This window comes from Heptranchias perlo, chromosome 21, assembly GCF_035084215.1.
Source record: "Heptranchias perlo isolate sHepPer1 chromosome 21, sHepPer1.hap1, whole genome shotgun sequence".
Classification (NCBI taxonomy): domain Eukaryota; kingdom Metazoa; phylum Chordata; class Chondrichthyes; order Hexanchiformes; family Hexanchidae; genus Heptranchias; species Heptranchias perlo.
The window spans coordinates 31,554,498-31,580,252 of record NC_090345.1 but is presented as its reverse complement, the minus strand read 5'-3'; the positions used below and the strand labels follow the sequence as shown (position 1 = coordinate 31,580,252).

The 25,755-nt window shown below is 42.6% G+C and overlaps 1 protein-coding gene and 1 pseudogene across 1 annotated transcript in view; one reads left to right on the top strand and one right to left on the bottom strand.

Moving 5' to 3' along the window:
• The window catches only part of inpp5a (inositol polyphosphate-5-phosphatase A), a 471,549-nt gene that overhangs the window by 300,106 nt on the left and 145,688 nt on the right, over positions 1-25,755 (bottom strand). The window contains exon 2 of the mRNA XM_068002421.1: positions 19,753-19,794. Coding sequence (XP_067858522.1) covers positions 19,753-19,794 — 42 coding nt within the window. The remainder of the gene's footprint in view (positions 1-19,752; positions 19,795-25,755) is intronic.
• LOC137340362 (small ribosomal subunit protein uS13-like) lies at positions 3,788-4,562 on the top strand (annotated as a pseudogene).

Sequence of the window (25,755 nt, the reverse complement as noted above, 5' to 3'; positions counted from 1 at the left end):
TGACAGCCTGTGATGCGGGTGCACAGTCCGCCAGCTGCGCAGGTTTCAGACGGGAAACCCGGAAGCCACAGTAAGTGCCTTCAATTTACTCGCGATCGTGTGAGGAACGGACGGATTTCACTGGGCGGGTTACCCATGCGCCCAGTCGGCCCCCCGTCCCCCCCACTGCCATCCCGCCTCCCTGGTAATATCGGGGCCACTGAATTTACAGAGGGTTACTTTTTTTAAAAATGACAGATATTCTACTTTTGTTGAAGAGCCACAGCTGCTCCCATAAAAAAAACTTGTGTTCTCTACAAACCAGAGTGTGTGTTTATCTGCCCAGTGTCTAGGTAAATATATAGTGACACCTCTGAATCAAACAGGGAACCCTTGCCACTGTAATCCAGTTGACTGGAATATATCATGTGCCACCATGTAACCTCCTCACCTTCGCTAGGTGGATGACTATACAGACTGTGGCTCAACAGATACATTTATTTAATGGTAAATGGGTAAGTAAACAGTATTCAGTACAAACTGTATAATTACAATAATTCCAACCTTTCCTACTCTCCTCAAAATTCAAAAGCAACAAAATTGCTTCTCCTGCATTATGTGTCAATATAATATTATTCTTCAAAAAACTGGATCACTCACTCCTTACTTAATGAAACAGGTAGTCATTGATTCAGCTCAGTCTCTCTGCTGGACTACAAACTGATTGCTGATCGAGTCCCTATATGTCCAAAGGCAGAAACTCCTGGCCTCAGAACTGCCCGCCAAAGGGACTACAATGAATCATTAGCCCTGCTCTTCTCCCAGGCCTGACCCATATCTTCACACCAACCATAGCTATCAATCAAAACCATTACTGCAGGATGTCACTCACCTAGCAGCTTTGGGATTGATTCACTGATCTTTGCCAAGTTTTCTTAATTACCTGCTAGATTGGTCCCTAACCAGATACAATACAATGATATCTCTCAGCCTATCTGTCCTGACCAAGATCTCAAGCTGACTGAATTGAACAGAAGGCTATCTGAACAGAACTGTGTTAGGAAATGCTTCTAAAGAATAATGCAACAGAAGTGATCCCAAGACTGTAACATGCAATCCTGTAACTTGCATAAAACAGTCAGCAGAAACCCTGTGTGTGTACTGTGCCCAGCAATAAAGAAACCAATATATAACCTAACACGGATGAAAGTGCTTCATTTTGTCAGTATGTATGACCCAAGTTCTACACAGGCCAGAGCAAAATACTGTATAAAATACCTATGAATACAAGCCTGTATTGCCACTTTGCATGTTAAACAACAACTTGCATCTATGTAGTTCCCTTAACTCAGAAAATATGTTGCAAAGCAATCCACAGAGGCATAAGGAAAAAAACTCAATGCCGAGCCAGAGAAGGAGATGTCAGGAAGGGTGAGCAAACTTTTGGTTGAAGATGTGGTTTTAAGGAGAGCAAGAGGTAAAAGGGTTTAGGGGGGGAATTCCAGACTGGCGGGGGGGGGGGGGCGGGGTCCTAGATAGGTGAAGGTACTTTTAAGGAGATGGTGGGGCGAAGAGGAGAGGTAACAGAATAGGTAAGAGTGGAACCAGATGAGGGCAGTCCCACTGAGCTAGAAATGGAGGAATGGCATTCGAGGAGGATGATGTGGGTTGACCATGTCAATGGCTGCAGAGAGGTCTAGAAGGATCAGGAGGGATAATGCACCATGCTCGCAGTCATTTGTGACTTTGGTCAGGGCCATTTCGGTGCTGTGGTAATGGCGGAAACCCAAGAAATTCAAACAGGGAGTTGCAGGAAAGATGGGCACAGAGTTGGGAGGCAACAACACCAGATGGCCAAACAAGTTGTGCACCAGACATCCTCAAGCCAGCACCCCTTGGAAAACGGGGACCATACCAGGGGAACGACTGGGACGGGAGAGAGTAAAGGTTTTGCTGGGGAGAAGAGAATTCAAGGAGGTGAAGGAGTAGTTGAGCAAGTCGACAGCGGCATATCTTTTGATTACACAGTTACAGCTCATCAGCCACAAGACTGATTCAATAATCAAAAAACAAACACTAATAAGACCCTTTAAAACCAACACAGATCTCACTACTGAATTGAATTGGCAGTGTCAAGGGCCACTGATGGACAGCTTCTGCTCACTTTCCAATGGGTTAATGCTCATTAGGCTGCGCGTACAATTGATATTTGGCACTGCTGTGTTATTTAAATGATATTCAAACCTATGTACAGGGTAAAACTGCACAGATAGCATTCTGTTCAATCTGAACCTGTGCCAGAAACGACTGAGCTACACGCAGGCACCAATCTTAAACTTATTTGGCCATTTACATTTCAGGAAGTCCTAAAACTTAAGGCCAAACTGGAACAACAGCTGAGAAACATTTGGTTCTGATGAAAGATCATCTACCTGAAATATTATAGAATCATAGAATCATAGACGTTTACAACATGGAAACAGGCCCTTCGGCCCAACATGTCCATGTCGCCCAGTTTATACCACTAAGCTAGTCCCAATTGCCTGCACTTGGCCCATATCCCTCTATACCCATCTTACCCATGTAACTGTCCAAATGCTTTTTAAAAGACAAAATTGTACCCGCCTCCACTACTGCCTCTGGCAGCTCGTTCCAGACACTCACCACCCTTTGAGTGAAAAAATTGCCCCTCTGGACCCTTTTGTATCTCTCCCCTCTCACCTTAAATCTATGCCCCCTCGTTATAGACTCCCCTACCTTTGGGAAAAGATTTTGACTATTTACCTTATCTATGCCCCTCATTATTTTATAGACTTCTATAAGATCACCCCGAAACCTCCTACTCTCCAGGGAAAAAAGTCTCAGCCTATCCAACCTCTCCCTATAAGTCAAACCATCAAGTCCCAGTAGCATCCTAGTAAATCTTTTCTGCACTCTTTCTAGTTTAATAATATCCTTTCTATAATAGGGTGACCAGAACTGTACACAGTTTTCCAAGTGTGGCCTTACTAATGTCTTGTACAACTTCAACAAGACATCCCAACTCCTGTATTCAATGTTCTGACCAATGAAACTAAGCATGCTGAATGCCTTCTTCACCACCCTATCCACCTGTGACTCCACTTTCAAGGAGCTATGAACCTGTACTCCTAGATCTCTTTGTTCTATAACTCTCCCCAACGCCCTACCATTAACGGAGTAGGTCCTGGCCCGATTTGATCTACCAAAATGCATCACCTCACATTTATCTAAACTTGGATTCTCTCTCCACAGATGCTGCCCGACCTGCTGTCTCCAGCATTTTCTGTTTTTATTTCAGATTTCCAGAATCAAAAGTATTTTGCTTTTGTTGTAGCTGAGAAATATTGTTTGAAATCAAATTCATACTTGAACTATAGCTTTTCAGAAACCCAAGCGCTGATTTCTTACAACACAATTGACTTTTTTTAAAATCGTTTTCATTGACTATCTCAGATTTACTCTGTAACACGAACCATTGTATACTCAGCTGAAATCAGCAAAGAGGTTGCCTGGAATCCAGGTCAATTCAAACTGAATGAATCTCAATGGATACCTTTTGCTACTAACAACAACAATCAATTCAATTTCAAATAGTTTTTGCATGCATTTGCATTAATTTGCAGGATTTATTATTAGAATGCTTTAAATTAGACCTAAACACTGATCTGAGGTTAGTAGATTGTTAAACATATGACAGTACCTCAAAATCGCTAATAAGAAAATAATTGAAAATGGAAACAGTTGCTTTGAAAGAAAAATTTCAGATCAAGTAACCACCACTGTTCCAATGTCTTTGGTTATTCCTGAAAATTTCCAGCACATTCTTCGAGTCCTCAACACCAATATTGATGGACGAACGAGGATAGCTTCCACTATCACCCCCATCAAGTGTGTTGGAAGGCACTGTGCCCATGTGGTGCTGAGGAACACTGAGATTGACCTGAGCAAGAGAGCCGGACAGCTTTATGAAGATGAGGTCGAGCTCAGTATAACAATCTAGCAGAACTCACGTCAGTACAAGGTTCCCGACTGGTTCCTGAACAGATAGAAGACCATTAAGGATGGTAGATATAGCCAGGTCTTGGCCAACAGTCTGGAACACAGATTATGTGAGGATCCAGAGCGACTGAAGACGATTCCTGCACATAGGGGTCTGCGACACTTATGGGGTCTCCATGTGTGTGACCAGCACACAAAGTCCTCAGGAGGTACGTCGAAGAAGAAGTAAATATTTCAACTGCTGTCAAATTGTCATTAAATGTTCAGTTATCTGGGAAAAAAATACATCTATTATCAATTCAAAAGAAATCAATACTACAACTGATGTGTGTGCATATATTTGCCATTCTATGATTATAGCTCAACATGAACAAGTCAGAATCAAGAGGAGTCTCACTATCGACCTCTTTTAAAAGTCAAACCATTACAAAGAATGATATTCTGTAAAGATCTTTTAAGATATTTCTGTTGATTTTTTAACAAATATTTTTGTTCACATAGTAAGGCAACCTCATCATCAAGTGAACTATCTGGCTGTGAAGTCTGTGTCGAAGCTGAATTAGCATCAGTAAAGATATACTCGTTAACGCAGGACACTTTCGCCATCATATCATTCAGCTCCCTCACATGGCTGTGTTCTGTAACTTCCCCCAACTCACATCCAGTTGAAGTCTTCAACAATCACCATCTAAATAAAAACACACTTAACAGCACAGGATCTTGGCAGCATGATGTTCTCCCTTTGAATTTAAATGGGTTGAAACTGAGCTGTTCTTCTCCTGCATTGGGAGTGGGACTCTTTCATTAAGGTCAGATCAGCTGAATGGCAAGAAAAAAAGCAGAAGAACACTTATCGGTATTACGCTGCTATAATGTGCCAGCAGCAAAATAGAACGTAAACTAAGGAATTTGCTGTGGGAAAGAACAGCCAAATCACAGTGTTTCCGCAGAGTTGCACACCTGCCTGTCACCTACAACAACCACTGGTCTGTTTGGATGACTGAGAACATCCTTACTGAATGGTTAAAAATATACAGGGGAGAATAAATGCTCATCATTTATCTGGTTATCCAGAAGTGACGGGGGTTTCAACCTACAACTGATGGTCCTGCCACCCGCCATGAAGGAAGTCACGGAGGCAGGAAGGAAGGAAAGAATGCCGTAAGACACTTCACAACCACTTTTAAAATGTTTGCACTGTTATTATGTAGGAAAACGCAGCAGCCAATTTGCACACAACCAGTTCCCACAAACAGAAAATGAGCTAAGTAACCAATGAATCTGATTTAGTGGTGTTAGTTGAGGGATAAATGTTGGCCAGGTCACTCGGATCTTTTACCTTCACCTGAACAGGCAGGGTTTTAGTTTAATATCTCATTCAAATGGCAGCACCTCCAACAATGCAGTACTCTTCCAATACTGCAGTGAAGTATCAATACTGTACTGAAGTGTATGTGCTGTAGTCCTGGAATGGGGCTTGAACCCACAATCTTCTGACTCAGCGGCAAGAGTGCCAGCACTGAGCCGAGTTGACACTATCACCACAGTAATTATCAAACTGCTGGGTCAAGATGTGATTTACAATTTCAAGCAACACTATCCCCATGCAATGAAACCACAGGTGTTTGACTTGTTGGACAGGCCAAAGGACACCACTGTATATGCCTGTGTAGGTCATCGATTTACTTAATGCTGTACAACTGATGAGAAACGAATGGAAGAGTGTAAAGCAAACAAAAATCTTCCAGAGAGGTGACCAGTTTGGAAAACGTACAGAATGAAGGAGGTGGAGATGAAATTCAGCTAATGCAGGATGACTTTATACCACTTCTAATGGACTGACAGACGAAGTGTGCATACTAAGCAATGCTGAGATTGATCCAGATGAAGAAAAAAAATATTGTGGAGACAAGGCACGGCCAAATGAAAGCATTTTTTGATCCTAACGATGATTCCAATGAAAATGTTGAAGCAGCATTGAAATCAGTCACCACTGCAAACAATCGGGTAGTGCAAGGAGCCGTGGAAGAATACATCTGTGCCTTATTGGGCTGGACTTTAACGTCACAGGTTGAAAAGGGTTTTCACATCGACATAAAACCTAAGTGTTCAGACCAACATCAGTGACTTTTTCAAAAAGGAAACTTTTAAACATGATTCTGTAATTTAAAACGTTTACTACCTCACACTGCTTTTTAATTCACTATAATATTCACAAAAAACTATTTTTAAGCTGTTTTACAATTTGCTACATCTTTGCCCACTTAGCTTAGCAGGATGAGCGACGAACTTCAAGCAATGAACTAGACAGTTACTTGGAAGAGACAAAACACCTAGGGCTCAATTTTGAAATGGTGGCAGGTTGGCAGCGGGGGGGTGGGTGAAGGTGCGTGTGGCAAACCCACATAAACAAAAAGCTTACCGTTTCCTGATTGACAGTCAGGGGCTGCAATGTGAGAGGAGGTGGGTGGGGGGGTGGGAAGAGAAGGAGAGAGAGATATCATCGGCGCTGAATGGAAGATCGGGTGGGGGGGAAAGAGTGGAAGATTGGGAGGACATCGGCGGTGGGGGGGGAGGGGACGAAGAGGGAGACATCGGAGATCGGAGCAGGGTGGAAAGGTAGGTTGATTTTGTGTTTTAACTTCCTGCAATGGTTTTTTATGTTAATTTATTTCGTTTGTTTTTGCCTGATCCGGCCCTGGTTTCACCAAACGTGAATCAGAAGTGGTGGGCAAGCTGCCCAGGTAAGTTAAAAATCGTTCTAAGTATGTAATCTGTCACAAGTAAAATGCCTTAAGTACCTCAATGAGGTACATTTGGCTCTTTAACTGTCATCCCGCCAGCTTTAAATGCCGGCAGGACTTCCGGATTCGGGACCCCTGCCCGCACACAGGCGCGTCCGTGGGGAACTCAGAAGTTGGCGGGTTGGAACTGGCTTCCGAACCTGAACGGGATTTCCGGAGTCCCCCGGCCCCAATGCACCCGTAATTTCCCGTAAAATTGAGCCCCTAATGTCCAAAGCAATCCATTGTAAGTAGCACAGAATCTTTGTAGATTTTTAAAAATCACCAAATAAAAAAATAGAACTTAAAATTTGCTTTGTAACAAAACTTTGTTGAGCAAATCAGTGTTGTCGGTCACTCTTCAAATATGGCTGAAGGAAGAGAAAAGCTGTCGTCCAATAGAAGGCTTCATTACTTCAAATAAATTTCTAATAATTTGAATGCAGATCACTTTCCTAACAAGCAAACACTTTGTACTTGTCAGATATATATGTTCACCCATCTTTTGTGTGATTGCTTTTGTTAATAGCGCCTGGATTTTAATCCACTGCTCGTCTCCATGGCTGTACTATATTTTAGAAGCCTTGACCATATTTGTGGGCAGGAGATTCTGTCAGAGCACATAATAAAACAAGCAGAATGCCACAACTTTCCATTACGTCATGAGAAAGGCCATAGAGCTGGCTGCGTGCCTGTCTGAGATACTGCAGCTGCTTTCATATAGTCAGACTGCAGCCCAGTCCTTTCCAGCAAGTCTGCCTGCTGCTGTACTTACATTTGTAGTACAGTAAAGATACAGTAATTGAGACCAAAAAGCTATGAGTCTGTGTACAAAATGCCAAGTTACCAAAATTAAATTTTGCATGAATCAATTTTCCTTCCAGGATTCAAGCTTTCTTTCACTCTGTGCAAGCATGCATTTCACACAATTATTTGAAGGTTTCCAGGCATTTCCTTTCATGGAAAGTGGCACAAAAATATCAGAAATGCTACCTTTGTATGTCTAATTTCCAAAAATTCTCACAAATATGCAACACAGATGTTGAAAGCTAAATGGAGGGCTTGATCAGTGTTTCTTTTCTGTAGCTTTCGATCTTTTAGGTGGACTTGGAAACCTGGTTACCTGCAGCTGGCCCGGGGAGAAGGTAAAGCCTCAAAGGTGTCAGATAGTTATAGGATCATTTGAATATTTAGACTGCAGAGTAATTCTTTCCTCAAAAACAAAGTGGATCCGCAATTCCTATTAAACAATTTATTCCTTATGGATGATACCATGGTTATGTTCGTGCTCATCTCTCATTCCACCAATTTCTTGCTGACTCATGCTTCATCCCACGTTGCATTGTCCTGGAGGTTTATGGCCTCATGGGCTACCTCTTTTCTTGCAACCACCTTACAGTATTATTCCTACCTAAAACTAGCAATGGACATCAAAAAGTATCAAAATCATCAGTTCATCCCTCTGAAGCCACTGGTAACTTTTGACATATCTATTCAGCAAATAGTGAATTTACTTTTAAAAAAATGTACATTTTCCCCCCCCTTTTTTCGCCAAGGTACAATTTTGCAGGTGCTGATGGCCCTCTTGTGACGTGGGCATCCAGTGTTGGCAGGCTATAGAGGGCATCACAGGCTGGCCTGATACTGCCCTCAAATGACATTCGCATGGGCACTTTCCACTGCTGGATAACAAACAGGAGTAGGAATGCTGGTTGATGTGCTCACCCTAGGCTAAGGGGGCTCAGGCCATTTGTAGTGCCTGGCTGAGATCACATCCTCTGTCATCTCTGTGAGTAGATTAGTACGAATACTTTGTCACATACGCTTCAGTTACTATTCCTTTAAAAATCTTCACAGGTGAGAAAGATAACGACAGAAAAGTGCTAAAGCTACTCAACCAACAATTCTAAGGGGTGTATTTTCTGTCAGAATTTTGAGCTAATTAAAGTACTTGCTGTTTCTCATCTTTTAAATCAGTTCTCAGCTCCTTATTTCAGTGAAACACTGTAATCTTCATTGGAATTAACCTTAGCTGCAGTGACTACACAGACTGAGATATTATTGTATTTTTTTTTGGGGGGGTGGGGGTGGATTAAATCAGAAAACACAAATATAAAATGTAGTTTGCGAAATTTGGCTTTGGTGTTTTGGATTAGTTTAGTCCTGACCTAGTGATACCTCATTGTGCCCAGATCTTTCTGCAAATGTGATTGACGCTTGCACAGTATTCAATCCATACTCTTTACTTGTGATATCTCAAAAATATTACTCTAATTTAATTAGTAACCCGACACCAATTCTGACCCAACAACTGTAACAATTATGGGAATTTATGCTGCACGTCTTTAGTCGTTAACCTCCTAGCCTGGCCTGACCAAGTAGGGAAAAGTTCTTGCCAGTGTCCATATAAAACAGATGATTGAACTGCATTGCAGATGAATGTGCCAATTTCTCCTAGTACACATTCTCAGCAATGAGGCACCTGTATATACTTCCATCATAAGAGACTGATCTGCAACATCTACTATTACTTCAATTGGATCACTGATTTAGGCATAATGAACAGTAATCCAAGGCTTCCAATTGTTCCACTTTTGGTTCAAAACTAACATGAGATCACAATCTCGCAATCCACGCCCTCTGTCCGAGATCAGAATCTCATATTTCTATGCATTGTGCCAGATTCTTGCATTTTCCTTTTTGTGGAATGAGAGGAAGGAAGAACTTGTTATTATCCCAGAATCCAATAATATTCATAGCGCCATTGATCTAGGGACTAGTTTTAAAAAGACCTTTCCCTATTTCTTTGGATGTGGTGAATAGCTCCAATGCCTTGTCTTTCATTCTCCCATGTTGCAATTAGAGAAAGGAAGTGAAACCAGCCAGGTGACCTGTGAAAAAAGAGAAAAAAAGAAAAGAAACGAGAGAAGAAAAAAAAGACAGAAAGAGAAAAAAAAATGAGAAAAATAGCCATTAATGCCACTTGGCCGCATCCTGCAGCCCATGTGACATAAACTGCTTATTGCTTTTAACCATGTTTGTTTCTGGTACCGACCAATGCCTCAGGTATATAGCTCAGATCTAAAAATCCCACACCTAAGATTTGACCAGTGTTAACACTGTGTAAACAGAGGTAATAAATGTGTTTACATGAGCTTGCTTATCATCAGGATCATTGACATGAGGCACTGTTTTCTGACAGTCACGCAATCTGGGGCTAGGGGTACATTCTTGCAAACGGATGTCAAATATCCAATTTTATGATTGGTAGAATTTCGGTAAAAATTAAAATGACAACACGCAGGTGAGTGCCCTCCCTTACTACGATGATAATATGTTTGAATTACTTGGCTTCATGAATGAAATTGGAGAGGGGAATGACTGTCGGAGCATATTCTGTATCAGCACTTTCCTTTAATTGGTGAAAAATCTTGGATTTGGCCTGGCTGAGATTATGCCTAACAACCATTTTGTGCATGATGGACTAAGAGTTTCTACCTCATTCAATTCACATAACTTTCCGTCATCCATTTCTATTGGCAGAGTTAAAGCTTTATTGAGTTCTGGTAATAGCTTCTTCTGTCCGGCTTCATTCTCAATCTACAAATCTGTCACGAATCACAGCGTTCAGAAAAGCTCTAAACTTACAATGTCTTAAAGACTGCTTCTGCTTCACAGAATATGCTCCCACAGTCCCTCTCCAATTTCAGTCATGATACTTAAATAGTTAAGTGATAACAAGGGGTTGGTTGCTCTAATTAAACCCCAGAATACTCCTGGCTGTGAGATTTTCAGTCATAATCTATATACATGAGGCATCACCTTGCACCAAAAATATAAACATGGTTAAAAGCAGCATGTCGTGTCCATCATAAGGGCTACAGGGGACAGCCCAGGTGCATTAATATATTCTCCTCTCCTCTCCTCTTTTCCCATCTTTCTCACTTCACAGCTGCTTGGCAATGGGCTTTGTGATTCTTGTCTCTCGCAGTTATGGAGGCAAGGGCATTCCAGCATCTACAGCTGTAGTGAAGGCCCTCTACTAAAACTATATAGTCTGTAGATTTATTTCTCCTCCTTGCCTTGAAGGCATCATTGCTGTTGGGGTTTTTATATATTCATGGGATATGGGCGTCGCTGGCGAGGCCAGCATTTATTGCCCATCCCTAATTGCCCTTGAGAAGGTGGTGGTAAGCTGCCTTCTTGAACCGCTGCAGTCTGTGTGGTGAAGGTTCTCCCACAGTGCTGTTAGGAAGAGAGTTTCAGAATTTTGACCCAGCGACGATAAAGGAACGGTGATATATTTCCAAGTCGGGATGGTGTGTAACTTGGAGGGGAATGTGCAGGTGGTGTTGTTCCCATATGCCTGCTGCTCTTGTCCTTCTAGGTGGTAGAGGTCGCAGGTTTGGGAGGTGATGTTGAAGAAGCCTTAGCACGTTGCTGCAGTGCATCCTGTGGATGGTACACACTGCAGCCACAGTGCGCCGGTGGTGAAGGGAGTGAATGTTTAGGATGGTGGATGGGGTGCCAATCAAGCGGGCTGCTTTGTCCTGGATGGTGTCGAGCTTCTTGAGTGTTGTTGGAGCTGCACTCATCCAGGCAAGTGGAGAGTATTCCATCACACTCCTGACTTGTGCCTTGTAGATGGTGGAAAGGCTTTGGGGAGTCTGGAGGTGAGTCACTTGCCGCAGAATACCCAGCATCTGACCTGCTCTTGTAGTCACAGTATTTATGTGGCTGGTCCAGTTAAGTTTCTGGTCAATGGTGACCCCCAGGATGTTGATTGTGGGGAATTCAGCAATGGTAATGCCGTTGAATGTCAAGGGTAGGTGGTTAGACACTCTCTTGTTGGAGATGGTCATTGCCTGGCACCTGTCCGACGCGAATGCTACTTGCCACTTATCAGCCCAAGCTTGGATGTTGTCCAGGTCTTGCTGCATGCAGGTTCGGACTGCTTCATTATTTGAGGGGTTGCGAATGGAACTGAACACTGTGCAATCATCAGCGAACATCCCCATTTCTGACCTTATGATGGAGGGAAGATCATTGATGAAGCAGCTGAAGATGGTTCAGCCTAGGACACTGCCCTGAGAAACTCCTGCATCAATGTCCTGGGGCTGAGGTGATTGGCCTCCAACAACCACTACCATCTTCCTTTGTGCTAGGTATGACTCCAGCCATTGGAGAGTTTTCCCCCGATTCCCATTGACTTCAATTTTACTAGGGCTCCTTGGTACCACACTCGGTCAAATGCTGCCTTGATGTCAAGGGCAGTCACTCTCACCTCACCTTTGGAATTCAGCTCTTTTGTCCATGTTTGGACCAAGGCTGTAATGAGGTCTGGAGCCGTGTGGTCCTGGCAGAACCCAAACTGAGCATCGGTGAGCAGGTTATTGGTGAGTAAGTGCCGCTTGATAGCACTGTCGACGACACCTTCCATCACTTTGCTGATGATGTTTGGCTCCACCTGTGCAGGGTACCTTGTTGTAACTCAACCAAGTGGCCATTGCTCAGGTGGTAGCAGGCTACTCAACAGTGGGAACATTATAACTGAATCCAATCCTGTCCACCTGACATCCACGAATCCACACCTTCCAGCAGGAATCACTGGACCGCGATCAGCAGGCCGGGGGGGGGGGGGTGGTGCGGGGTAGAAGGGGGGCATGCTTATTGTTCTCCTCATATTATAGGAGCTGAGCTGAGGGCAACTGTAGTACCCCTAGTGCAGTGCCCATCTGAGATCAATTAACATAGTATAGAGAATTGAACATGGGATCTTCTAGTTTGCATGCCTCCCCTACAGACTGCTTTGACTAGCCAAGCCTTGGGGAGCAGTGAGATGGTAAATCATGAAACTATTGGAAGAAGAGCACGGGAGTCCTGGCCAACATTTATCCCTTGAACAACACCATTAAAAACAGATTATCTGGTCATACACCTCATTGCTGTTTGTGGGAATGTGTTTACAAATTGGCTGCTGCCTTTCCCTACATTATTGTAAACAATTTTACAACACCAAGTTATAGTCCAACAATTTTATTTGAAAATCACAAGCTTTCGGAGGCTTCCTCCTTCCTCAGGTGAATGTCAAGAGATCCTCGAACCTTTCGCATTTATAAATCACAGAACAATACCTGGTGATTACAGATATTCTTTCCAACTGCCCGTTGCCAAGGCAATCAAAGTGTTCAGACAGGGAGGTGTTACCTACAGGACCACCGAATATACAAACAACCAAAAAAAAAACAGAGAGAGAGAGGCAGAAACATAGAAACATCCGGAAGGAAGAGAAAGACAGCAAATGACCCGTTATATTAAAAACAGATAACTTTTGTTCACTGGTGGGGTTACGTGTAGCGTGACATGAACCCAAGATCCCGGTTGAGGCTGTCCTCATGGGTGCGGAACTTCGCTATCAATTTCTGCTCGACGATTTTGCGTTGTCGTGTGTCTCGAAGGCCGCCTTGGAGTACGCTTACCCGAAGGTCGGTGGCTGAATGTCCTTGACTGCTGAAGTGTTCCCCGACTGGGAGGGAACCCTCCTGTCTGGCGATTGTTGCGCGGTGTCCGTTCATCCGTTGTCGCAGCGTCTGCATGGTCTCGCCAATGTACCATGCTCTGGGGCATCCTTTCCTGCAACGTATGAGGTAGACAACGTTGGCCGAGTCACAGGAGTATGAACCATGCACCTGGTGGGTGGTGTCCTCTCGTGTGATGATGGTATCAGTGTCAATGATCTGGCATGTCTTGCAGAGGTTACCGTGGCAGGGTTGTGTGGTGTCGTGGACGCTGTTCTCCTGAAAGCTGGGTAATTTGCTGCGAACGATGGTCTGTTTGAGGTTGGGTGGCTGTTTAAAGGCGAGTAGTGGAGGTGTGGGGATGGCCATAGCGAGGTGTTCGTCGTCATTGATGACATGTTGAAGGCTGCGGAGAACATGGCGTAGTTTCTCCGCTCCGGTGAAGTACTGGACGACGAAGGGTACTCTGTTGGTTGTGTCCCGTGTTGGTCTTCTGAGGAAGAAGACCTCCTCAGAAGACCAACACGGGACACAACCAACAGAGTACCCTTCGTCGTCCAGTACTTCCCCGGAGCGGAGAAACAACGCCATGTTCTCCGCAGCCTTCAACATGTCATCAATGACGACGAACACCTCGCTATGGCCATTCCCACACCTCCACTACTCGCCTTTAAACAGCCACCCAACCTCAAACAGACCATCGTTCGCAGCAAATTACCCAGCTTTCAGGAGAACAGCGTCCACGACACCACACAACCCTGCCACGGTAACCTCTGCAAGACATGCCAGATCATTGACACTGATACCACCATCACACGAGAGGACACCACCCACCAGGTGCATGGTTCATACTCCTGTGACTCGGCCAACGTTGTCTACCTCATACGTTGCAGGAAAGGATGCCCCAGAGCATGGTACATTGGCGAGACCATGCAGACGCTGCGACAACGGATGAACGGACACCGCGCAACAATCGCCAGACAGGAGGGTTCCCTCCCAGTCGGGGAACACTTCAGCAGTCAAGGACATTCAGCCACCGACCTTCGGGTAAGCGTTCTCCAAGGCGGCCTTCGAGACACACGACAACGCAAAATCGTCGAGCAGAAATTGATAGCGAAGTTCCGCACCCATGAGGACGGCCTCAACCGGGATCTTGGGTTCATGTCACGCTACACGTAACCCCACCAGCGAACAAAAGTTATCTGTTTTTAATATAATGGGTCATTTGCTGTCTTTCTCTTCCTTCCGGATGTTTCTATGTTTCTGCCTCTCTCTCTGTGTTTTTTTTTGGTTGTTTGTATATTCGGTGGTCCTGTAGGTAACACCTCCCTGTCTGAACACTTTGACTGCCTTGGCAACGGGCAGTTGGAAAGACTATCTGTAATCACCAGGTATTGTTCTGTGATTTATAAATGCGAAAGGTTCGAGGATCTCTTGACATTCACCTGAGGAAGGAGGAAGCCTCCGAAAGCTTGTGATTTTCAAATAAAATTGTTGGACTATAACTTGGTGTTGTAAAATTGTTTACAATTGTCAACCCCAGTCCATCACCGGCATCTCCACATCATCCCTACATTATAACAGGGACTATACTTCAAAAGTACTTAATTGGCTTTGAAGCACTTTTGGAAGTCCCGCGATTGTGATAGGCTCTATATTAATTTTCTTTCTATAGTTTTAGTAGAGGTATCTTACTGATGCTATGCACATTGAGATAGCACCTCCTTCATAGAAGAGCAAGAGAAAGTGACAGAAACATCAGAAATTATCATCACAATGTAACATGAGACAAGGATATGGGATATGGCGATCTCCCACTGAATTTGAGCGAGCTGGTAGGCTTGCCTTTCAGAGCCAAATGTACTTCATAGGCATTTGCATTCCTAACACTGATGCTGTGCTGGGTGTTTATTGCAGTCATAGCTAGTTCAGTGTGGTTATAATCCATATTGGGGACTGGATTGTGGTCAGATTCAGAGCTATTCTTGTCCCACTCTACATTACAGCACCAATGTGACCCTGTTTTAGGGAAAGGGAGGGAGGCAATAAATTTTAGCTGAAATAACTTGCATCACTGTCAATGAAATGGTTTGAGAAAACTTTATATGGGAAGAATTTCCATGAAGTCTTTAAACTCTCACATCAAGTAACTGACATTTTCCTTACTAGTCTATGAGATCACAACCACCAAATACAGAAATTACCATAAAGTCAAAGATGTGAGCTTCGCAGCTACATTTAACACAGAAAACTCATATTGCAGGTGTCAGCAATACACAAATGACTTCTCATATCAATCAGTTTCCATGGTGCAACCGTAGCAATTAATTAAATGTAGATTGATTTCACTAAAATACTAAGAAAAAAACATAGCTCATTTTACATCATGTTCAAGTTTTGATTCAACACAAACTTATCATTTTGAGAAATGCAAAATGGTGTTAATGCCCAGGCCACACGCTGAGGCAGAATCTAGTCCTTGAGAACTTCCTGTACTCCTTCACAACACTATACAACTCGTGTTGTGCCACAAGAGTCAACAAGATACCATTAAAGGAAGACTCGCAACGCTCTGATATTACATCCCATGCCCGAATCAAGGGATATGGGGATCGGGCAGGAAGGTGAAGTTGAGGTTGAAGATCAGCCATGATCTGATTGAATGGCGGAGCAGGCACGAGGGGCCGTATGGCCTACTCCTGCTTCTACTTCTTATGTTCTTAGGTATGGTGGATGGGCTCAGGGGAGTCAGATGAAGCCCCCAAGATTACGCAGCTCTGACTGACCTAATATTTTGTCCTTTGATTTAAAGGCCTATAGCAGGGGTTGGCAACCAGCAACCTCCGGGTTTATTGTAAGCTTTTTCTTTTGATTTAAAAAAAATCTACAACATGATCAGAAACAAAAAAGGAGAAATGTTGCATAGAACCAGAATGTTGCAATTGGTGGGATGCTGCAGTGTGAAGTGGATCAATGAGTGGGCTCACTGGCTAGGGTTGGTTGCCAACTCTCCAGGGTTGCCCTGGCATTTCCAGGAATTAATGATTAATTTCCTGGACACTGCTGCAAGCAACCCAGGGGGAAAAAATCATAGGGACATTAAAAAAACATATTTTGCATTACCATAACTCTTTATTGCATTTCTCAGAAATGGCTCAAAGCACTTCACATAGATTGAACTGGTTTTGAAGTGTGCAGTGACAGGTTATGTAGGCAATGCAGCAGCCATTTTGCACACAGCAAATCCCACAAACAATAAAAAGAATGACCAGTTAATCTGTCTCCTTTTTTTGCAGTTGCTTGAAGGAGAAATGTTGGCCAGCTCACTGGAAGAACTGTATGCTTGCCTTCAAATAGTGCCATGAGATTTTTAACGTCCACCTAAACAGGCAGAAGGGGTCTCAGTTTCATATCTCGAGAAGGACAGCACAGCCGACAATGCAGAATTTCCTCAGCACTACAATGAAGATTCAGCCTAGACTATGTGTTCAGGTCATGGAGAAGGACTCAAGAAGGACTTTTCACTCAACGGAACCAAGCTAAAACATGTTTATATTTATTCAAATATGTTGTGTACATTTGACCCTGCCCCATCAGTAAACCTTGTTCTGTGATGGACTCCTGCTTGGAAAATCATGTACTTGCCACACACGCAAACATACACATCTACAATATATCTAAATTCTTGGGACTTCCTGTTTGTCACACCTATTTCTTGTTGTCATGATTGTATCACACTTTTGCGGCATTTAGTACGATCATGATTAATGTGTAAAGTCTAGAGGTAACGCCTACGTCTATTTTAATAGTTTGTAATGCCTGCTGTTCAGTCCTCCCACCACTGGTGGCAACATGGCACGAGTCACCAGCATTTGCCTGCTGTTTTGTGCACCTGAGCTTATGATCCTGTGAGTTTGTAATACAAAAGTTTGACTGTTCTGTTTTATTGCAATCTATGCATCTATCCCAGGCCTGTGTGCAAGTTTTATTTTGCTGGTACTTTACCTGTTGAACCTGCAAGCTCCTGTCCCTGTCCCCTTCAATAACCTCCCACAGTCACAAACAGTCTCTGAGTCTCTCACTGCAATCAGTTACTAGTAACCACGCACCTTTCAATACCTTCCCACTACCGAGGTTTACTACCTGAGCCCGCCACTCTTCATGATGTTTCCCAACATGACCAAACCTGCAGGCTCCTCTAGTCAGTTAGTAAAATTAATTAATTTAGCTGCAGTTAATTTTTGAAATGCCAGCATGTAGCCTGGCATTGTGGGATTTTGCTGGGGGATATGGACTGAATTTAATACTAACAGCAAGTGGAAGAATGTCATGCTCTGACTGCTACTTTTTTCTACTTTAACGACACATTTAACTTTTAAAGTAAAGCATCCATTTGCACCCAAAGCTCTTTTAAAGGCAAGTGCCTTAAAATACACAGGGAAATCCATTTATCATTAAACCAGTCTTAGGCCAAATCTGGCAGTTAGTACCTCAGCTGTACGATATAAGAGAGGCTTCTTTATACTGCTGGATACATTATTCAGCCCACGAGCTAACATTCATCATACAGAATTATGAAGGCACTAACTTTAAAACCAGATATGGTCATGATAGATTGTGCTCATGATTTGAACTCCAACTGGTATTGATATTGCTGCCAAGAGCGCCAGGAAATCAAGCACAATTTAAAAAAAAAGAAAACCTTGACAGCTCCACAACCGCAGAGGAATTTTCTAGGTACATTCTAATGATGTCATGTCCTCCATGATACCACTTTAGAATCACAGAATCGTACGGCACAGAAGGAGGCCATTCGGCCCATCGTGCCTGTGCCGGCTCTTTGAAAGAGCCGGCCAATTAGTCCCACTACCCTGCTCTTTCCCCATAGCTCTGCAAATTTTTCCTTTTCAAGTATTTATCCAATTCCCCTTTGAAAGTTACTATTCAATCTGCCTCAACCACCCTTTCCGGCAGTGCATTCCAGATCAGAACAACTCGCTGTGTAAAAAAATGTCTCCTCATCTCACTTCTGGTTCTTTTGCCAATTAGCTTACTTTGCATTATTTCAATTCATTAGTAAGTTTGTCATATTTAGTATATTCTACCTTTTCAGAGGTAAATGAAACCTAAAATCTTTTTTGCCTGTACATGATAATGGGGGTGCGATGTGTCAGGTTTACCTGTTGGATACATCATGTACCCAACAGTTGTGTAATACGTATCAACTATTTGCAACACCTGCCGCTCCCGATTACAACCACACACATTCCCTCTTACACTTCAAATTCTCAAGCTCAAACAATAAAATGTTAATTCAAATTACATTCAGTTCTCTACTGAAGTAACGCCACTACAGCTAAGTGCAGCACTGTCAGTGATAGAAGTGGGGGAGATCAGTCACTAAGCTCCACACCACTTCTGGCACTCAATCTAATAAAATAGACCAAAATATAATGGGAGAGTAAGAGGAATAAAATAAAAACAATGGATCTCTTAGGAGATACAGAAGAGCTGTCCGAATGGTTCAAACAGTATCCTAATCCGCGTATAAAAGTCAAATAGTTTGTAAATATCATCTGACTGCTCAGATTAATTCAGGCTTTTAAATTTACTGTTTTCATTTTACGTGGATGTCCCGATCACATTTTGGACAGTCCCCACACAGACAGTGAAGTAGCCAACAACACACCCACCAACCGCTAGGCCTCTCCATGTCATCGATACATGGCAACATTCACAGTGGTGAATTAGGAATTGGCATCACAACTGTGGAGTAGCAGAAAATGCTAGTCAGTACATGCCACGGATGGCGAGAGAACAAATACTGACACTGGTTAATGCACAGTGAAGTAAGCTTTTACATAAAACCTTATATAGGCCTCGATTATAGTGGGATGGTCTTCTTAAGTACGTCAGTTCTCACCATTAAAATCTCAAACACAGCAACACTGCTGTAATAAGTTGCGTCACTGACTAAGACTCAAGTAGTTTGTAAGTATCATCTGACTGCTCAGATTAATTCAGGCTTTTAAATTTGTTACTTTTGCTGAGTCGGTACATGTTTGTAGAAAGAATGGAAAAAAGTTTAATTAGGAAGAGGTCAACTTCGGAGCAACATTTCCAGCTTGAGTGACAACACTCTCCCCTTTAGGAACCTGCTCTAAAAGGACAATGCTGCTAATCAGTTCTAATCATGGGCTCTAACACTCTCAGGAGAAAATATCATTAGCAGGTTACAGGATAATAGTACATTGCATTACAAATTAAACTCCACTTACTGTTCTCCATTCAAAACATATCACATTCAAATATGGTGCCAACATAATATTTTTCAGTTGTAAATTCAATCTCCAGTAACACCTCACGTCTCACTGGATCATTCTTGTTTTCGATGAATGCTACAGTACTGTATAGGAGAGGAGGTTTTCAAATCCCGTCGCAAACATTCCTACCTGATAAAACTCGCGAAGCCAGTTCTTTTGTAGATTTTCAGGCTGCAAAACACAAAGGTTAACAAAAAGTGAATAAACTGTTCAGAAAATACACATTGTACTGCAACTGTGTCCTATATAGCCCTCTGGGGGTTACAAAAAGGATGTTTCCTTTTAAACCTTTGATTTCTTTTTCATGTTCAATAACTAAAATGAAAATGGTAATTAGTTAACCGAAATGGAACTATACACCATTAGGTCTGTACTGAAAGCTGTTTTAAAAAAAAATTTAACTTCAATTTATTTCTGAAAAAAATTAGAAAATGCCTCCTTTGTAATTTCCATGAGAATGTGCATTATCCAATATCTTCAGTTCTGAGGGAGAATATTTGGAGAATGTAGCAATTTCTGGGTTTTACTTCGTGAAGCTGATACTGAAGATAAAGTGAATGCAGGATAAGCACATAGCTCATCTGGAAAGGTTGATCAGGATGGTAACATTATCTTTCATACAAGGTGTGTAAAAATCACTCTCTACTGCTGAACACAATTACAGTGTTGAATGGAAAATGATTTACCATATTGCACCTTGGTGGCAGAATAGCTAGACTGCTACGGTGATGGAGCAGATATGTGGTTGGAAGTTCCCATTTGACCCTGAGATGAGCTTCCATTACCAGGACCGCCTTTTTCCACCTCCATAACATCGCCCTTCTCTGCCCCTGCCTCAGCTCATCTGCTGCTGAAACCCTCATCCATGCCTTTGTTACCTCCAGACTTGCCTATCCTACACCCTCCATAAACTTCAGCTCATCCAAAACTGTGCTGCCCGTATCCTAACTCACACCAAGTCCGGTTCTCCCATCACCCCTGTGCTCGCTGACCTACATTGTCTCCCAATCCGGGAACACCTCAATTTTAAAATTCTCATCCTTGTTTTCAAATCCCTCCAAGGCCTCACCTCTCCCTATCTCTGTAACCTCCTCCAGCCCTATGACCCTCCTAGATCTCTGCGCTCCTCCAATTCTTGCCTCTTACGCATCCCCGATTTTAATCGCTCCACCATTGGCGGCTGTGCCTTCAGCTGCCTAGGCCCTAAGCTCTGGCATTCCATCCCTAAACCTCTCCACCTCGCTCTCCTCCTTTAAGGACCTCCTTAAAACCTACCTCTTCCTGTCCTAATATCTCCTTATGTGGCTCGGTGTCGAATTTTGATGGATAACGCTCCTGTGAAGCGCCATGGGATGTTTTACTATGTTAAAAGGTGCTATATAAATGCAAGTTGTTGTTGTATTAGCTATTACATTCACTTCACAAAATTAAAATATACACATGGGAAGTTACTTTTGAAAAACTTTCCTAAATTACTGGTTTAACTAACATTCCCGAAACCAAAGAAAAATAAAGCGTCATCTTAGAAATGTTATATGTGCTGCAGAAGCATTATTGTACTAACCGCCTAAAAGGTTAACTGGAATACTGCACCATTATTACCTCAGGAGCCAGCAAAATACAACAACAACAACTTGCATTTATATAGCGCCTTTAACATAGTAAAACGTCCCAAGACGGTTCACAGGAGTGTTATCAAACAAAATTTCACACTGAGTCATATGAGGAGGTATTAGGACAGGTATTTAGTTAGAGGAAATTTTTGCTCATCCAGTATTGGATGTCAGACAAGCAATGAGAGACAGTGAAGGGGTCGAGGGAGGTGATGGTGAGGTAGAGCTGGGTGTTATCAGCGTACATGTGGAATCGTATGATGTCGCCAAAGGGCAGCATGTAGATGAGAAATAGGAGGGGGCCAAGGACAAATCCTTGGAGGACTCCAGAGGTAACAGTGCGGGAGTGGGAAGCGAAGCCATTGCAGGTGATTCGCTGGCTATGACTGGATAGGTAAGAATGGAACCAGGCGAGCACAGTCCCACCCAGCTGGACAACAGAGGAGAGGCGTTGGAGGAGGATGGTGTGGTCAACCATGTCATAGGCTGCGGACAGGTCGAGAAGGATGAGAAGGGATAGTTTACCATCGTCACAGTCACATAGGATGTCATTTGTGACTTTGATCAGGATAAATAGCAGGGGAACACTGCAAGTACAGGAAATCTGAAGTCAAAACAGAAAATGCTGGCAATATGCAGAAGGTCACTCAGAATCAGTAAAGAGAAATGCAGGTTATGACGCTTTGCACGTCCACGTTTGAGGATATCCACCCAAAACGTCATAACCAGCTGACCGATGTGCTGTTTAATTACAGCATTATCTGTCTTTGGCAGATAGCTCTGCAACTGTCACTAATTCCTTGCTCCGGTTATTATCACTGACTGGTAACCTTTAGCATACGTATCATTTAACTAAAAGGTATTAATCCATACTGCGCATAGTAGGAACTCCAGAACATGTGGAGCTACGTCAAAGCTAACACATCAAACGACATTATGAATTAACATATAAATAGGCGGGCATGTAACTTGGAAAGAACATGGCTTGTGTGATTGAGAATGTGCAGTTAATCTAATATCAGATCATCACAGATTTAATTAGGTCATTCTTAACAGTGATTACTAGCAAACAATTGTGTGATATCACTTTGGAGCTCTCTTGTTCTCAGTTCAAGCCTTGTTACTGGCTAATGCTGTCCACCTAACTGCCCCATTAAGAGTATTAACCTTCTCTGCTATTAACCTTCTCTGCTTGTCCTCAATGCACCAGCAAAAGCGTGCAGGGTAGGACATTTTAGAAAGTGATTGCATCCTGCACTTTCCAAATTCCTCGCACAGAGGGTGCTCTGTAACTATGGCAATCTGACTGATCTCTGTGACGGGGTTCCAGTGGTAACCTATCAATTGATCCTAAAGGCAACAGTCTTTTAGTTACAGTAAAAAAATGTTTTCATGTGGTTTTCAGCTAACATTTATGAAAAGCATTAAACAAGACAGTGATGCTATGTGGGACGGATGAGGGAATATTGAGTAGCATAGCAAGATAATGTAACATTTCCTAATGGGAACTCCCATACACTTACAGCTAAACTCCATTTTCTGCATTTGTGCTGGTATTTATCTGAATGCAAACTATGAATGGCAAGAACAAAACAAACATGTAATTGGAATAGGCATAGATTCCCACTGATTTGTGGATTCAAATATTTTTTCAGCATTATTTTGTGCTTTCTTGGCAGAATTGTCTCAAATCATCAAGTAGGGAAGAGGGGAAGAAAATAGCCCGACACCACTTACAGTGTGTGTGTGTGTTCTCATTATAACTGAATGTGTTGCTAATTGTGGCTCTAAGCTGGCGGTATCAGCCAAGTCTAGCGTGGCTCCCAAGAATAAAATGGAACTGACAGCACTTCTGTCATCACATTAACAAGGTCTCCACGTGTCCACCTCCGTAGTCACACACCACAAGAATCCTGTGCCATTACTAAAAGGGAAAAAGATAAGGGGCATGTTTCAGTGTTATCGGCACAAATCGTGGCACCAAATGTCCCGATAACAATGTAACTCTTTTTGACATCACTGCAAGAATCAGCCACAGAAGTACAACTAAATATTCCCTAATGCTGAAATCCAGCCCCTCAATAAGCACAAACATTCACACAAAAAAGCATTAAAAAGCTGCAGTATCCCAAATCTCAATTCTTTTCAGTGGAAATGGTTTAATTTACCCACAAAAACATATGTCTCATTTAATCCAGATTTTCTTTTTTATACTGAGGGTGATGACTGAAAATTGTTCAGTTTTTTCCTTTTCAAACCATATACTTCAGAATCTGGTTCCCCAGTACAATAATAACATTTAAATGGATCACATTTGAAATGCTGCATTTATAATGCAGAACCATTCTTCAATACTATAGAGACTTTGGGCTAGATTTTGACTTTGTCCGATATTTCTCCATTATTCATCCTAAGATTCTGAGGCAAATCAGAAAATTGAAACAAATGATTGATCTTTACTGACAGCATCTTACCTCCCACACCCCCTCCCCCAACCCACCCAATTTACACCCTTACATACCCTTTCCTGAAGGCGATAGCTCATGGTAGAGTATGGTATCTAATCGTAGCACAGTCGTGGCGCTCTCATCTCTGTGTCAGAAGGTTGTGGGTTCGAGTCCCACTTCAGAGACTTGAGCACAAAGTCTAGGCTGATACTAGTTAGATGGTCTCTATTGGTGCAGTAGTGGGGGGGCTACAATTGATTTCAACATCCCTGGGATAGATTAGGGTTCCATCTCCAGTGCCTGCTGTAAAAGTAGATACCTGGTAACGGTAGTGTTGGGCTTCCATTGTGAATGCACCTGGGGATGTACAAATTGGGATGGGTTGTTACTGTATGAAAATAGTAAAGCCCTACCTCCAATATGCAGTGTTATATTCCACTATCTTACCTAGATCACTTTACACAAGTGAATAAAATGATCACTAACTGGACAGGGAGAAAGGTTTGGGAGTCTGTATGTTCAGAGCTCGAGCAAGTGGACAAAAGCTAAGTCAGGGAAAGAATGGTTTCATCTGGTGGGGGAGAGTAGAGGGAAGCTATAGCCAATGACAACATTTTACACCTAGAATACTTGCATCGAAGTCATGTCTAATGACAAAGCTCCAAACAATCAAACACGCTGCCCTACCCATAAAGTACTAGGACAGGCCATTGTTGTTTTCCATTGCTAATGTTATAAAAATACATGCTATCATATTCCTGCTGTGCACACACACACACACAAGCCTCAGAATGAATATCCTCAGCTATGAATTACAGTTGCCAGCTTGATGCAGTTAGCAGAAGGATTCAATTCTGGTTAACAGGAAGCACATTAAAAGCAATGCCAGCTGTACAAATGGGATATGAGATGTGACAATTTTCACGTCAATCATGCTCAATCCTTACCTAGTGGCTTCACCTGCTGGCTACATTAATTCTTGCATACATAGAAAAACCCAGTCATTACAGTTTCACTGCAGTATTTTATCCTCCAACTAGGTAGTTACAATGGCATGAGGCACACAAGCTTATTTGACTTATAATTTGTACGTAATCTAAATACTACTGTTGTTTATTTTATTTTAGATAAAAACCATCACTAGCAGCTGCATTTTTCTTTCTGCAAAATTCACTGTCTGTATGTTCTGTTTTTGTTGTCAATGGTAACCAAATAATACTAAGCCAGGCAGCTATTGTGACCAACCACACTTACATAAAAGGTTGTGTTTAGGTTACTGCTATAGTAACAAAGCCACATGGTTTAATTAGGCGGTACAATAACAGGCTGAGATTGGGCATGTGAAGGACCTTCTCCTGTTTGTCTAAAAATAGCAGAATACTCAAATTCATTTAGATGAGCGAGGTCTTGGGAGTTGCACTCTTAATGGCCCTTCAGTTCCAGGTTAATCTTTGCAATACGTTTTGGATGGATTTATATTGCCACTTTCATGTTAATACGAAGCAGATCCAGGTGCGAAACATGGTTATATAAAAAAGATAGGTGTCAAATCACGATCTGCTGCTCGAACACACTAAAGCCAAGCAACCTGAGGTACTCTAAGAGGGCATCTTACCCCAGTTAGAGCTCACACAGGCTGCACTCAAACTCTAGCCCAGCTTGAAGCAGAATTTGAAATGTGCTCAGACCTCCTGGGAACTTTTAAATCTTCAAATGGAATATTTTAATTGCTAGGTTAGAGTAGATGCTCCACCTCCTCTGTACAGCATTAAAATTAGTGGCAGAAAGATTGGAGCTCTACACAACTGTCAAAGCACACAAGAACAGAGCTCAAGACTGTTAATAGGATTCTTTTAGCACCTCTCTTGTACTCTTGGACAGGGTACAGGAAAAAGCTTGTTGTCTAATGGGGGATTCCTCTCACATCTCTACCCTCTAACCTCTCTCCCTCAATTGCAACCTTTTCCCTCTTTCTCTAATTTACTGACACTACAGTCCTCACCATTTAAAACGTCCAGGTTTAAAATGGACAGTCGCTTATATCAGCCAAAAAGCGCTAACCTTATCCATTT